This window comes from Rhinolophus sinicus, chromosome 16, assembly GCF_057876585.1.
Source record: "Rhinolophus sinicus isolate RSI-liver-muscle chromosome 16, RSI-T2T, whole genome shotgun sequence".
NCBI lineage: Eukaryota > Metazoa > Chordata > Mammalia > Chiroptera > Rhinolophidae > Rhinolophus > Rhinolophus sinicus.
In genome coordinates, this window is record NC_142516.1 from 134,763,252 (window position 1) to 134,779,952 (window position 16,701).

General features: G+C 44.5%; 1 protein-coding gene across 15 annotated transcripts in view; it reads right to left on the minus strand.

Annotated features, from left to right (window-relative positions):
* Window positions 1-16,701, minus strand: part of ANK1 (ankyrin 1) — a 198,342-nt gene that overhangs the window by 115,637 nt on the left and 66,004 nt on the right. The window contains exon 1 of one of the 15 annotated variants that reach the window (XM_019742085.3): window positions 9,985-10,119. The exons of the other annotated variants lie outside the window; for them this stretch is intronic. Within the exon in view, the coding sequence (XP_019597644.1) occupies window positions 9,985-10,011 (27 nt within the window). The 5' untranslated portion in view covers window positions 10,012-10,119. Of the gene's footprint in view, window positions 1-9,984; window positions 10,120-16,701 lie in introns of those variants that run through there. 15 annotated transcript variants of the gene reach the window in all.

The following is a 16,701-nucleotide window of genomic DNA, read 5'->3' on the forward strand; positions in this document are numbered from 1 at the left end:
TATACTAGTTCCACTGCTTACTAGTTTTCTAACCTTGAGCAAATTAAATCTCTCTGTGCCTCAGTTTCCTTATCTGTGACATGCAATGACCTCATAGGGCCATTACAGGGATTAAATGCGTGAATATCTGCTTGGTTCTTAGAACAGGGCCAGGCACAGGGCTCAGGAAGTGTTAGTGAGGGCTCTCACGGTTTCCTTTTCTCCGTGTGAGCTCTCACATCCATCCACTGCTTTTCATTTTAATGCTACCACTGTAGATTGGATCTCCGTGACTTCTCATCTGGATCACTCAGCATCCACCTCCAAATCTTCTCCACCTCCAGGCTCCCTCCCATCAACTGTACACAGTGGTGCAAGAGTCAGCTTCCCAGAGCATTTTACCCCTTGCAGGAGCTTCCTTCCTTCGTTGGGATTAGAGTGATTTACAGTACGCGCCTCACCTCCACTTCCGAGCTGAAAGTCCTTTAAGAGCATCCACCCCAGGCTGCTTCACATTTGCAGCCCCACGGGACTTTGCCCATCTCAGACGCTCAGTAATTATACATCAGCTTGGGAAATGCTCCGGAGCAAGACTCTGAAGGAATAGGAGTGAGGGCCAGTCATGACGGGGATCAAGAAAATTTCAGAGGAAGGCCTCCATGTGTGAAAGGCGTGATAGAAGGGAGGCTACAGGCCGCCCTGCACACTGCTTCTGGGTGCTGCCTGGGGAGGAGCCGCACTGAACTGCGGGAGACCCTGAGGATGGACAGCCCAGTCCAGTTCTCAGCAGTGTCTCTAAACAGGGTGCACCTCTATTGTTACACAAAATTAGATGCAAACAAGCAAAGAACCTTAATCAGCAACTTAGTGCTGCCCCACGCACTGCCTGCTAGTCATATTTCCCATTTGTTCAAAAGCTAGAGACGAAGTTCCTGACGGTGCAAGTGAATGGAGGCGAGAGAAAGAGCTTGGTGTGGTTATCCTAATCCTGGAGCATCTGCTGAAATGTCACTTTGTGCCTGAGACATTCACAACTACCTGCTAATACTAACTCAGCACTTGACACCAAACTCCTTTGGGGTTGTCAGTGCCAAGTGTTATTATATTAGCCTTTTTCCGATGGAGACACAGGACGTTCAAAATTAAGTAATTTTTCAAAACCCCACAGGAGACGATTTAGATGGCGACTGAAAATTCAAACCTGCCAACTTGTCGGTTCATCACCCCATCTACAAATGTTTTTTAACCAAATTTGAGAAAGACTGCAATTCTAATAAAAGGCAGTTTCCATGAGGGATCCATAAAAAATAAAGTTCCACATTTCACACACACACAAGTCAGAGTTAGTGTTCAATGATCATTCACTTTTTTAACTCCACAAGTATTCATTTAGTGCCAGAGACATCCCAAAGCAGAGCTGGATCAACTGCTAGATGAAGGCCACGGCTTTAAGGGGACAAGAAGATGGGAGAAGCTGTGACAGCTGGAGAGGATGGTGGGCCCTTCTCTGGCCCAAAGGATGGGTAGCATTTGGATTGGCACAGAGAGATGGAGGTGGAGGGGCAGGCCTGGCCTGGAGGCCAACAGTGACGGTTTGTTGGTGATTCTATCAAAAGCTTAAGGAAGTTGGGTTGGAAAGCTCAACTCTAACACATGATACTCAATGGCAATTCACACACATTTGGCAATGAAAAGACCTCCACTGTTTGTTGCCTGTGTCTCAATGCAGACACTACCACTTCCTGGCTCTCTGGACTGAATTTAACCCCCCCGCCCCCCCACCCCCCAGAACATGATAGTGGTAGCTAGGAGAGATAAGTAACTTGAAATATGCGATATAATATTGCCTGCTGAGAGGTAACCAGCTAAATCAACACAATGCACTACACTAGCTTCAGAAGTCTCCTTGAAAGATTGGATGTCTCTCAAATAAACAGCAATCAGAAAGAACGTGGCCCATCTGATTAAGGCTCAACGGAAGAAGAGACAGAAGTAAAAGAGAAACCACAATGGCCTAGAAATGGCTACTATCACACTCCCACCAATACACCAGCCCTCCCCCACCAGGCCCAGCAGAGGCTGATACTTTATCACACGCTCTTGCCCATATGCCTAAAAAGGGCTCCAGAATTTTTCTCAGCACAGCCTCCTAGGCAGGTGCTACCAACTGGATTGGAGCTGACACGAGCAATGAGGAGACTCATTTTCTATTTCAATGTTGTTTAATCAGCACTTTGCAATAAATGAGATGCTCTTGGCTATGGGACATGAATGGTTCGTCAGGCCTTACCACAGTTTTGATGACGTATTCTTCAAGAATTTCGCCCGCTGTTTCTCTGATTGCATGTTTTCCAGAACACTGTTATAACTGACTTGCCATTTAGAGTTTTTTAACGGGACAGAGTTCACTGACCAGAGAACACAAGTGAACAAGAACACACACACAAAACAGAAAACCAGAGGCGTCATATTTCTCATTGTAAAGGTGGCAGGTTGATGTCAACACCAGATTCCTGTGAGTTGGATTAGCATTCAGTTAGTCACCAAAACCTGCTGTCCTCTAATTGTGCCTCAAAACTGCAAGCTGAGGACCAGATCCCAGACCACAGGGCTCCCTTATGAGCAATGTATCGATAGCCCCAGACAACAATCTTATTTCCTCGCTCTTCCTGACTGCAACAAGACTCAGTTTCCTCATCTGTGACGTGGGTACTAATCCCTATATGGCTGCCGTGAGCATTAAATGGACTGAGGTATGTAAATCACATAGCATCGCGGTTGGTACACAGTAGCTACTCAGTAATGTTAATTGTCTGCCATTCCCCTTAAGTGGGACCTCATCAATTCTCACCTGGAGAGCAGTAATATTTTTCCAACTGGTTTTTACTCCCTGCTGCTCCAATGACCCCTCTTCCTCAATCCTGCCAGAATGAGCTTTCTGATCATGACACTTTCCTATTCAAAACCCTTCACTAGCTCTGCAACACCTGTAGAATAAAGTCCAAAGTCTTAGGCTGACATTCAGAATCTTTTACAGTTTAGCCCCTTCCTACCTCTTCATCCTCATCTCCCACCACCCACCTGCCCCTGAACACCTGGATCATATGCTTCACCAGACATATGAGGCACGTGTGCATTTTCCATACTTCTGATCATGCTTTTTCTGCTGCCAGCACATTCCAAATCTCTGCTTTGTAAAACGCCATTGATTCTTCCAGGCCCATTCAATATTCTCTTTCCCTCCAAAGCTTCCCTGACAAACTCCCTTGTTCAAAAGAAAAGTAGAATTAATTCTTCCCCATTCTAACCTCCCACTAATATAGCACTTCCCTGACCTGAAGCTATGAAAGGGAAGGAAGATACTTTTTAAAATTTCCAAAGCTCTTAAGATGTTAAAAGTTATTGCTCCAAAGAAAAACACGCGATTCCCAAAAAATCATAATAACCAGCATTTCCTGATACGCTCATTTCCAATTTCATGTACTTCTCACGACACCCCTAGGACAACCACTGTTGTCTCCAGTTTACAGACGAGAAAATGAAGGTATGGGGATGGTTTATAGCTGGTCCACTGCGCCATCTAGAAAGTTGTAGAGCAGACATTCAAACCCAGGTGGTCTGGCTGCAGAGCCTACCAGCTGGACCACTGTGGTCAGATTGTCAGCCCTTACTGTTGCTCGGGCGAGTGTACTTGCACTGTATAGTTTGGGCATTGGGAGTGCAGACTAGTGGGGAGACAGACATATAAAATAACTTCAGCACAACTAGCCTGTAAGGTGAGGAAGATACACACCTGTGAGCATCAAAAAACAAACAATCCAATTTAAAAATTAGTAGACCATCTCAATAGACATTTCTCCAAAGGAGACATACAGATGGCCGAAAGACATATCAAGAGATGGTCAACATCACTAATCATCAGGGATGTGCAAATTAAAACTCACACTGTGGGAGTGGCTAGGATGTGGAGAAAAGGAAACCCTACTGTACTATTGGTAGGATTGCAAATTGGTGCAGCCACTATGGAAAAAAGTACAGAAGTCCCTCAAAAAATGAAAAATAGAACTACCATGACCCAGCAATTCCGCTTCTGGGTATATATCCAAAGAAAACAAAAACACTAATTTGAAAAGATATATGCACCCCTATGTTCATTGCAGCATTACTAGTAATAGCCAAGATATGGAGGCAGCATAGATGTCCATCAATAGATGAGTGGATAAAAAAGATGTGGTACATATATACAATGGAATATTACTCTGCCATAAAAAATGAAATCTTACTATTTGCAACAACATGGATGGCCCTAGAGGATATTATGCTAAGTGAAATAAATTAGACAGAGGACAAATACCATATGGTTTCACTTATATGTGGAATCTAAAAACAAAACAAAATAGAAACAGACTCATAGATATAGAGAACAAACTGATTGTTGCCAGAGGGGAGGTGGGTGGGGAGATAGGTAGAAAAGGTGAAGGGGAATAAGAGGTACAATTTCCAGTTATAAAATAAATAACAGGGATGTAATGTACAACATAGGAAATATAGTCAATAATAACATAATAACTTTGTACAGTGACAGATGGTTACTAGACTTATTATGATGATTTTTATTAGGTGTATAAATGTTGAATAACTATGTTGTACACCTGAACCTATTATAATATTGTCTGTTAACTATACTTTAGTAAAAAAAAAAAGAATTAGTTCTTTGCATCTGTAAAATTCAAGATCCTATTCTAAAGGCATAAGTGTATGCAATTAATAGAAGACTTTTAGAGATCAAAACCCCTTTAAGTATCTAAGGAATAATCTCTAATGGTGGAACTTCAGGCTTTCCAGAAGATTGGTGGTGAGGTATTGGAGGCCTAGGGGATTCTGCTGGTACCTTCAAATCATACCCTGTAGGCAGAAACTAGCCAGCCCTGGAGGGACTTACAGATGACACATCCCTCGCCATTCCCTCCCTTTGGAGAAAAAGGAAAATCACAGGTACAAATTATAACTCGACCTACCCCACCCTACCCACTGGGAGGAGAGGTTGCCAGAGTGGGAAGATGAGTGGAACCTAGTATGGGTTTTCTGAGTAGCTGGAACCTGTTCCATTGTTTGCAAATCATCAGCAGCCTTGATCACTAGCTGAGAATGAGAAGGATTGGACCCAAGCCAGCTTTTTTCAACCTCTATAGGCACTAGCTTTCCAAAGGAAATGGAAACCAGGTGCTCTTTCTTACAGTCCACTCCTGGAAAGGTACAGCAATATTCTGACCAACATAGTCACAGGGAGGATCAGACAGGTGTCCCACTCACTGCCTTCTCAGTCTCCTGGTGCTAACTGGTGCCTGCAGCTTCCAGGAGGGAACACATGTTCCAGCATACGCTCCCCAACCCCCACCCCCAGGAAAGAAGGGCTGGGGGCAGGAGTTGTTGGCTTATTTTGTTTTTACTAAGCTGTCTGTAAGCAACTTTCCCCTTCAAGCAATCTACTCTGTTTCCATTCCCAGACCACCTTCCACTCCAGGCTAACATTTCTGAAGCTGGCTGGTCAGGCCCATTAATAGTGGGACCACTTCCTCCCTTAATGTGCCTTCCTTCCTTCGTTCCTGTGCTGTGACAGTAAATTCAGGGGATAAATCAGCCTCTACTCGGAGAGCAAGTCACAGAGGGATGGTGGTGGTCAAGGGAGAGGGGGAGGCAGGGGAGATGACAATTCTATTTCTCACTAGAATTCTGATTGGTTGTCACTGCCTGTTGGAAAATGATGACAAATTCTGAACCTGGCCTGAGCAGGTTGACACCACTCTCAGTCCAGACTGGACGTGTCAGAGAAACCAGGGTGCTTGGCCAGCGGGGGCATTTAGGCTGTGACCGCTGACTTCTGCACAGGGCCGGTCGGAGATTTATTTTCCAAATAAACGACCCAATAAATTCCTAACATTCAGCAAGTCAGTGCCTGCAGTTTGGGCAAGTAAAGGAGAAGCAAGAGCTCAGATTCATTCATGGTTTGAAATGACTTCATTTCACAAATATATTTTTTCAGCCCCATGTTTAAGACCTTGGTCAATGCCGGGGAAAATAGAAATGACTCAAAGATGAGTCAGCCGGGGCTGCTGCCCCCAGCTTGTAAGGGGTGGCATAGATGTAAATAAGTGTCAAGATGTAGAAAATGTGAACGGCCTTAAGGGAGATTCCAATAAAGTACCCGGAGAGTTCAGAAGAAGGAGATACGATCTTGTGGATTTAAAAAAAACATCCCAAGAGCAGAGTGTCTAAAAAGTCATACACATAAACCATTAGAGACGTTCATTTTTGACTGCAGGTTTGTGACCAAATTAGTGAGCGGTAATCATTTGTGAATTGTTTAGCAAATAGTTTGTTGATCATTCATGAGTGCAGCTGATACTTGCTGAGCGCCTACTCAGTGCCAGTGTCAAGGATACAATCGTGAACAAGACAAGCACAACCACCCAGGTATGGAGCTTACAAATATAATATAAACATCTCCAAGAGCAGCCTGTTGAAGGAACTGACAGGCGGAAGCAATTGTCATGGGAGCTCAGAGTAGGAAGCAGGGTGGGAAAGATGGGCAGGCCAGGGCAGAAGGGGTCACTGGGAGGAGTCTGGACTCTATCCCAAGAACAACCGGAAGCCATTGAAGATTTAAAGCAGGTGAGTGACACGGGGAGATTTGCTCTTCTACAAATCACCTCAGTTGTGTGTAAAGAATGGATCCTAGGGAACCAGACCACCTATGGGAAGACCACTAATACCTTATACAACTTAGAGCAAATTCAAGGTCCCCCACCTCCGTGACAGCTCTGCTTTCCCATGCTTACACCTGATAAACTTGCTCGGCAGCTAGTGTCCAAAGAAAACAAAGAAGGATCGGCAGCAACTATAATCACAAATTACTGTACTGCATATGAATTGTGATTTCATAATAGCTCTGTTTCCTTTTCAATTTCACCCATGGTAATTTTTTAAAGTATAGAGCATCTGTGGAACTATTCATTTTCTCATTAAATTAGATAGCGTAAAGGAGAAGGGGAGTATCAATACCAGGCTATGGCCGTGAACTACAATACTATGCATAACTATGTAAAAATCCTGCTCTGTGTACCCCCAAAAAGCAGGCTGAGTTTGGGGATAATGCCACTTGCCACACTATGTTTGGTAGCTCGTTCCTGGGATTTTTGGTGTCAAAGACATTAGGAAGTCACAGGTACAGAGAGAAGTGAAATCATACCAACTGTCTAATCCCACGACTGTCTAATGCTTTTTGTCTTGCTCAGGGCAGAAATAATGTCCTTACAAGGATGTACAAGGCTCTACACGTTCATACCCCTGTCCCCTCCTCCATATCTCGCTTCTGCCACCTCTCTGACCTCAGCCTCTCCTACGCTGCCCTCCTCCCTCTGCTCCCGCCACTCTGGTCTCCTGGTTCTTCCCACAGCACATGCCTGCCTCAGGACCTCTGCATTCGTTATTTCCTCCAGAGCTGTGCATGGCTCTGTCCCTCACCTCCTTTAAGTCTTGGCTCAATAGTGGTTTTTTCAAGAGATATAAAAAACAATATTCTTTATTCTCAAGAACACCGCTAACCATATCATCATGTCTGTCAGTGCCAGTAACACATTTAACAAGTCACCTGACAAAAGTTTCCCCAAAAATCAGAATAGACAAAAACAATCATCAGCAGTATGACATAAGAAATCCTGGCTACCCAAAAATCAGAGGCCTAAGATGTCATCCAACCACTTGGGTCAGCCAGAAAGAAAAGCTACCGACCCACTACCGTAAGAGTCTCACTCAGACAGCACAGGCAAGTATCACGGATTCTGTTACGTTCGAAAGGTAATCCATCTCAGCAGTGATGATGTAACAGAAATCTGTAGCTTCTGATAATCAAAGCTTAATGTTTAAGATTCTTGACATTAAATTTTAATCCTGATTAATGGTCATGTGGAATCTAACTTTGAAACACAACAGCCAAAGTAAACCGCATTGAGGCTCTCTTAAAGTGCCTTATTTAAATTGCACAACTCCCTACATTTCTTATCTCCATTGCCTGCTCCCAGCCCCAGAGCACTTCTCATCTTTTCATAAATGAGCGCTCATTTATTCTGTATTGAGTCTGTCTGTTTGTCCAGCTGGAAGGTAAACTCCACAGGGCAGGGGTTTGTGTCTTTGTTCAGTGCTGTATTTCCAGTGCCTACAGCAGGACTGGACACAAGCAGGTATGTGATAAATGATTGTCAAATGTTAACAGACCTTAAATATTTGCTGAATAAATGGATGAACCAAAAAAAATGTTAACAGACCTTGAGGCCAAAGATTTTGTTACTTTACCTTTAGGAAGCACTCTTTTATCTTTCTTACTTTCTCTGCTTTACTTTTTCAGTAAGAAAAACAAACAAAAAACCCCAGTCTTTCTAAATATGTTTCACTTAGATTACACTCAAAATAAGCTAGCTGATTTTGCAAAGACACTGGCCAAATCACGTTGGGGTGAGGGGTGGCAGGCAGAGTTTAAAAACTAATTACGATTGACCCCTGAAATTAAGGGTCAGCTCAGTTTATATGACACTGCTTATAAAAACAACCCTCAAAGCTTTTGTTTCCTTTTCTAATACTTTCAGATTTCACCTCACTGCAGACCCAGTTCCCAGATTAGAAAAACTGAGGCACACAAAAAGTGGTTCTTCCCCAGCTATTTGGTTGGTGAAAATAATCATGGTAATGTTAGATATTTGGTTCATAAACCATTCCATATTTCTGCAAAACGCCAGGATTGTTTTGGGGTCTGGAGACAGTTTCTGAGTCCCCATGTACCACTCAGTCATGGCCCTGTGGTCTGGGGTCTGTGAGGTGCAACCTCTGAGACTCACTATACCGCTGTGGCCTGGGGTTGCCCAGGGAAAACAGAAGACTCACTTGACCTTAACCTGTCTCATGCTGCTGAACTAAAAGCGGGAATCCCGGGGTTCTTCCACAGACCCTACACCCTCCTGGGGGAAAAAAAATCAATCACCAGGAAGGCAAATTACGAAGATGCCAGACCACTAAAAGACGTTCCCACTTAACAGAGCTTCCCTGCACTCAAAGACTGTTAGAGAAGTGGAAGTGTAGATGCTCTGTCTGCCCACTACACTATGGTCCCTCGGAGCGTGTGGCCCGGGGTCCAACTCTGACTTCTGAATTTACCACCAAAACATTGAACCTCACCCTGACATAGGACACTTTACAAACAGCACAGTGGCAGTGCTGCTAGACAGTGATATGTCCTATCGTCACAGGGAGGGGGTGCGGGGCATAAGTAACCCTCTATAGTGCTCCATTATCACTTTAAATATATCCATCAGACTCTATCTCCCAGAGCCACTCTGATGCTTTTGGCCCTTCTTTCTTAGACTTTTGTCCCTCTAGTTAGTTAGCAACATAAACCCAAATTTCAGAGTTTCAAGAACAGAGAAGATGTGACAATGAGGTGACTGGCTTTTGTGGGTATTGGAGAAAACTCCCTTCCAAATGGGGGTGACCCAGGACCCCCAGCGGAGCAGCCCACCCTCACAGGCCTGTGACCCTTATTCTCTCCCTCAGGGTCAGTGGCCTGTGATAACACACCTGAAAAATACATTGCTCAGTAGAGTCAAAGGAAAGCTTCTAGAATCTCAATAGACAGATCAAAGGAATATAATCCAAAGCTAGTTCTTCTCAACCTCTAAAGCAGAGAGAACATAATTCTGAGGCCTAGGAAGGTGGAACTCAATTTGACAGCAAATCTCTTGCTGTAAAAAGTATGAACTAGATTAATTGAGTCAAGCAGAGGCCACCTGCTACCTTCAGCGACAAAGCAAATGAGTGCTGATGTAATTATAAAGCACAGAGCTGCTCTAGGTGACACAGACTTTCAAGTTCCCAGGACTGTCGCAGCCCCTCCCTGTGTCCTCAGCCTTCCCAAGCCCCACCTGCTTCCCTTCAAGCAGCTGCTCAAGAACTCACTTTGCAGAAGCCCATCGGGCAGGGCATGCCGGCCGGTCCCTCACCAGATCCCTTTGAGGGTCAGTTGCGCTTTGCGGCGGGAACAGCTGGGGCTGCGGATGGCACCACTGCTCTGCGGGGCCCTGGGACGTCTGGGGCCCTGGGACAGGCCTTATCAGCAGCAGAGGCGCGGGAAGAGGAGAGGCCTCTGCCTGGCTCGTGCAGATTACAGGGGTGACCTGGTCTGCTCCGGATCAACCCGCTCAACCCCTCTCATGCACCAGGCCTAAACCGGTGCAGTCCCTGCCAAGGGCCCCTGGGGCCGCCAGCAAGGCAGGGGCAGCCTGCACGGAGTCAAAGGGAGCATCTGCCCGCTGCCTCTCCTCTCCGCTGGCTGCGAAGTTTGAGGGGCAGGAGTCCTCCAGAGGCCAGGCTACCTGGAGAAGGCTCCTGGGGCAGACGGAGCCCCCAGGTGAGGGCAGGGGACTCTCTGGAGAGCCAATGGCCTTCTCTGCTTAACCAGCTCTGGCTCTGCAGGACACTTGGTTCTGGCCCTCTATTTTTCAGAAGCTTTACAGGGGGGCCATGTTCCTTAACTGCTGGTTTGCAGGGAATCTGGGCACAATCTTAATAACACTGGCGCCAAAAATAACGGTCCTGGGAACCAGAGGTAAATTACCACAAACAGCAGCTAGGAGAGTAGGGGGGGCCAAGGCAGCTACCCACACCCTGCTGCCAGGACATTGGGGCTGCCCAGTGAGGCCAGGCTGGGCCCATCCAAGGCCAAGCTCCTGCTGGCCTGGCTTGAGGAGGCTTCTTTTGCAATATTCGTCCATCGCACAATGGGATGAGGTGGCATCCGCCCAAAGTGGCTTTATCCGGTGAGAACACTGCGCCCTGGAGTAGCAGCTGGTGGCTGGCAGAGGCAATGGATAACCCAAAGGAATTGAAACGTTAGGCCTGAAGAATAGCAGTTTCCCTGGGGTCCATTTGTAGCCTCACCTACATGGGGGCTGCTGCTTACATGTAATGTATCCGTGATTTTGTTTCTTGATATGCATTGACAACATTGGGCTCCGTCCTGCCCGAGAAGGGTACCTCCAGCCTCCTTCACATGCCTCTTAGCCTCCTGCGGGGCTGAGGCTGGTCCAGGGCCCCTGACAGGCAGCCATCTGGTTTCAGAGCAGTCCTACAGATCCAAATGGGCCCTGCTGTGAGGACACAGCTGCAGTCGAAAATGCCAAGGGCCTCTCCACGACCCTCTATTTTCCATAGCAGCTGGAAAGCCCCCCAGTGAAAGGGGGGCCATCTCTGAGCTGACCAGCACCTGATATAGTGTGTGGAACGCAAAGCAGGGGCAAGGCTACATTTCTACCAAAAATTACCAACACAGTCATTATAGCACAAAACCCTTTGAAGCACAAAATTCAAAACAATGGTCTTCTGCTTTTTTTTTTTTTTTTTTTTTTTTTGAGAGGGCCGGAAAACTAAAACATAAAAAAGAAGCAGGTCATTGTAGGCATTATTTCAAACAACTCGGCCTCAGGACAAATAGTCTTATTTGGTAACAAAAATTGGGCGAGGCTGGCTCACGATGGCAGGGTGTTGCCCTGCACCCCACTCAGGTATAGGAACAAGTTTGGAATTAGAGCAGAAATGGTACATGGCAAGTGCTCAATAAAGGTTTCTGGAATGGATCCACGTTTGTCACTATCCGGGTGACAAGAACAAGAAGCCATTTCACCACTCAGGGAAGAGGAGAAACAAGATTTTTCTCTTTAGAGTTCCCAAGTTCTGAGGAGAAAATGCCAGCAAGTAATCATGGAGTGGAACAATGCTTTAGAAAATGCCCTGTATGTAGAAACTGTAATTTCAAATCTTTGGCAAAGCGCAGATGGTCAGGCAGGCTTGATTCTGGGAGGTCCTTGTGTGGTGCTTCCAGTGGCAAGACAGTCTCTCACATGTCCCTGAGCCCTAAAACTCCAGCAGCTCAGCTTCTCCAGGAGCCAAGGCGCCTCAGAATGTAACCCCAGAACAGGGCCCTCCAGGCAACGTAAGGCTATTGTCCTGTGGATACATCAAAAAGGGGAAAAGGCCAGACGCATGAGGGACAAACCAAACAACCAGGCTAGAGGGAACTGGGCCAGTCATGCAAGCAGCTTGATTTTAAAGAACTGGACTCATGATGTGCTTGACATCCCTAAATTTGTCCCTAAGACAGTGTTTCTTGTGACAATCAGGCTAAGGATGGGCACATTATACGATGTGGGTTGAAGTCAAATTTGTCACTCCCCTGTCAGCAGATTGCTTCCAAGGGCTTCCACAAGTTCTCTGATACAATTCTTTTTTTCTTCATTTCAGAAGCCACCAAATCTGTCCCAGCTCATGAAGTGCAAGGCCAGGCTATTTCAGGATTGTGAGGATCCCTTGAAAATTTCAGCACTCCACTCCCCCTGCCCAGTCCTTCAGAAGCCCCTCTCCTCTTTGTTTCATGTATTTATTTATGTAGAAGCTTATACACAGTGCTTACTATGCGCCAGGCACTGTTCTAACCACTTGGCATTCACTCACATAATCCTTTTCATTGCTCTGTAAGTTATGCATCACGAAACCTACTCAAGAAGAAGCAGAGCCAGTTTCCAACCAGTGGTCTGGATCTTGGGCCTAGAGGCCAAGTCCACCATTTTGTTTTGGGATTAACACTTGAAGTTCACAGTTCGCCAGTCCATTTCCCTTAGTAAGTATAGGACTCAACAACTGGTTGTTGAATGTTTCAAGTGTTCTTGTCTCAGTGATCTATGATAAATAAATAATTCGATAGAAGAGGTTTTTAATAGGTTTTTTACTATATAAATAATGACTTCCTCATTGACCAAAAGAATGAAAAATGATGGATGTTGCATATAATCTCAGTCCTCCTCAATCCCCCAATATTTTGATGTATTTCCTTCCAGCCTCTTTTTCTCTGCATATTTCTCTTACATTAATGTTTTTATTATGAAATATTTCAAACAAAAAGAAAATTACAGAGACTATCTGTACAAACCCTTCTATGTCCACTTCTTAGCTTCATTAAGTTTTGCCACATGTGTCAGGTTTTTTTAAAGAAATAAAACATAGATACTGTTGAAGCCGCTGTGCAATGCATCTTGATCCCATTCCCTCCATCCTAGAGGTAACAAGTTACCTGAATTTGGTGTTTATCAGTCCTATGAATTTTCAATACAAAAAAATATCTATTAATCAAGCCTTTGTTACTTCAGGCTATGGAAACTGGGACATGCCACATACCTTTTCTGAGCCTCAGTTCCCTTCATCTATAAAATGGGTGTAACATGCCTGCTTCCCAGGATTGTTATGAGGATCGTTAAGTGCTCGATTTAAAAGCACTTTATTATCATCAACAGGAACAATAGTCATGCTTCTAGATAATATATGTCAGGAGTGAGAAATTACCTGATTTATCTATTCCCCCGTTCCTGATAAATCAATTCAAATTCAACGAGGCTTTCTTTCTTTCTTTTTTTTTGGCAGTATTCAGAATGCCAGTAGCCTCTGGTGCCCACTTATCTCCTGGAGCATTCACAGATTTCCCTGAGTTGATTTCCCCATCCTATCCACTTGGTAAAGACACAGTTTACTTCTTTAAATACACAAGCAATGAGCATTTTTCATAAGATAAATGTTTTAAATCAGATAACTTTAAAAAATGAGAAAATAACTGTGATCTCACTGAATAGAACCACTATTGTGACTGAAAGGTTGTATCACAACAGGGTTACGAGCCCAGGACCACACCGATGTGGCTCATCCAGTGCCTACACTGACCTGGTGACATACTTTCTAGAACTGTCCTTAGCTGGGGAATAGTCTTTAACCCCCACTGTGACCTCATTCCTTATAGTTCTTCTTTGTACATATTGTGAGTTAAGTGCATGACCACCTGGTCTGGCAGTTACACATGCTGGCTTAGCAGAGATTTATTTACCTAATTATCCCAATCTTTAAGGACCCATAAAACAAACACTGCGTTTATACCAAATCCACACCTCTGCAAGAACCTCCAAGCCAGCGGGGGTTTCCATCTTATAATAATCATGGTAATAATGTACATTTGTAGAGCAATTGCAGTTTGCAAACATATTGACATCCCTATGGTATGTAATACTCAAACCAATCCTGGACTTTTTATTATCATTAAAAATTTTTATTATCATTTCTGTTTTCCAAAGTAAGGAACTGAAACTCAGAATCAAACTGACTTGCCCGTGGTTCTATAGCTAATTAGTGACTGAGGCTAGAATCCATTCTTCTGACAAAATCCCAGACTCTCAAGCCACACTGCTTCTCCTACTTTGTGAAAATAAATTAAGCATATTGTTGAGGGTTAATTGATTACTGGTGCTCTCTCATCATCATTTTACAGTGAACCATAGTGTGTGATGGATGGGGGAGGGTGTACTTAGGGGTGAGGAGTGGGGGAGGGGGAAATGAGAGACAGAGAGAAGGAGAGAATTTTGCTTCAGTTTCCCCCAAATTTTAGCTTTACCCCTGATCTAATGATAATAACATTTCAAGTGTTGACTATTCGAAGGATCATTCGCCAACTTGGAGTGCATTTAGACTCCTAAAATCTTCAGCTTATGCTTTCAGATAGAGCATGTTTGTCTGATTATTTATAGTCTAGCATTTCCTAAATCGAGGCAGTGTTGGGGAGGAAAGTCAGCCATACTGACAAGTGCTGAATGTTCAAAATTCAGCTGAATAAGTGAATATAAAGTTTCATGCTACAAGTCGTAAAGGTGGACGGCTATTTTTTACCCCCTACCCCACCCCAAAAGGCAAATCTTAGGTACTAGCAGCTCAGCCTTGTTCCTTCCACCCCTCAGGTCATGGATCTGGCCTCTCTGGAAAGGAATCAGGTTTCCACAGTGAAGCTCCTCCATGGAGACTGCCCCGAAGCCAGATCAATGTCGCTTTCAATGGCTGGCAAACCCACAGTCTATGCACAGCAACTGCAGGTCCATTACTTTACACAGGATCACAGAACTCGAAGAGGAAATAGACCTTAAAGCTCATCTGGCATCGGAATCCCTCTTCCTACCTGGACTGGTGCTGCCTCCCCTAGACCTTGTGAAATGGCGTGTACCAGAGGTAGAAGGTCCTTCCTCACACACAGAGGCTGCTGCCCTGTGACTCCCTCCCCTTGCTCCCAGCTGTGCCTGCCACCTCCTTCCTCTCAGCTTTAATGCTCACATAGGGTGCCGGCTGCCCCACCTCACTCAGGCTACCTCCCTTCCAGGCCACAAGCCCAGGTCCTTCACCCAGTCTTGAGTGGTTGGGCTGGCTTGGGCTTGAATTCCAGCTGCACCTCAGGTTGGGTAACCTTCCTAAACCTTAATGTGTCCCACTGTCTGGTGGGAATAACAATAGTGTCTACCTCATAGAGCTTCTGTGAGGATCAGATGAGATATGCATATATAGTGCTCACCATGGTGCCTGCACATAGTAGGTGCTCAGTAAATGTAACCATTATCGTTATCTTTATTTTCTCCAAACATACTTTTAGTTTGTCCAAAGTTCTCAAAGTCTTTCATCTGGAGATCCTGGCGAAACACTCCAGTATGTTCTAACACAGGACAGACAGCTATTATGATCTCCGTTCCTCTGAATGCATTTAATGCTCCACCTTCCCCAAAGTTAAATAAACATGCTTACTATATCTGCAGGCAAACTGGAAACTGGAAAGTTAAATAGTACATAGCTGAGGATGGGCTCCGTAGCACGTCACCAAAGCCCCCTCCTTCGGGCTGATGTTGGTCCATTAAGTAACCCACTTATGGTTGTTTAACTAGTTTCAAGTCACTTAACTATTATCATCCAACCCAAACGTCTTTACTTTTTTCATTTGGTCCACAAAGACATCATGAGATACTCTGTCAATATAAAGCATTTGCAAAATAGAAAATTGAGATATGATATTTAAAAATAGAGAGAGAGGTTCTAAGCTTCCTTTCCTCACTGAAATGGAATGTCTATCAGGAGTCACTGTCCTTATAGCATTCTCCTTTTGCTGAATCCTGGTCACATTTGTTTATAATACAACCACGTTATTTGTAATATAACCACTACATGGCGCTTAAGAAGTACTTAATTTTATTATGGTTATTTGTGTACATGTTTGTCTCCTCTATTAAAAGGAAAGCTCTTTGGGGGCAGAGATTACAATACATTCATTGCTAGATGTTACCCACGCATGGGGCTTTAAACATCATAGCTGCTCAGTAATTGCCTGTCAAGCGGACCATGATTGTACGCAGGCATCGAAGAATGGATGAACGAATGGTCTCTCTCAATAAACTATTGTCGAGTACTATAAAGGAAATGAAGTTAGTTGGGCGTGACTCATTCCTGGTGAATCCATGTTAGTTGCCAGAGACCACTATTTTCCCCTAACTGGTCATAAACCATCTGTTTAATAATCCATTCTTAATATTTTTCAAGAATTTGGCATTGTGAAATTGTTTTCTCAAAAAGTGAGATAGCTACCTGCCCCCAGTTTTCTTCTCCAATTCTTCAGGATTTTACCAACATTCCCAAGAGCGTCTCTGTGACCACATGGCCAAGTTTACACAGCATCAGGAAGGACATGTGTCAGGACTAGAAAACCCGAGTGAATTTAGAACTCATGTGTCAACATCATGGCTGATTGGAAACAAGATGGATCAATTTAGTTGA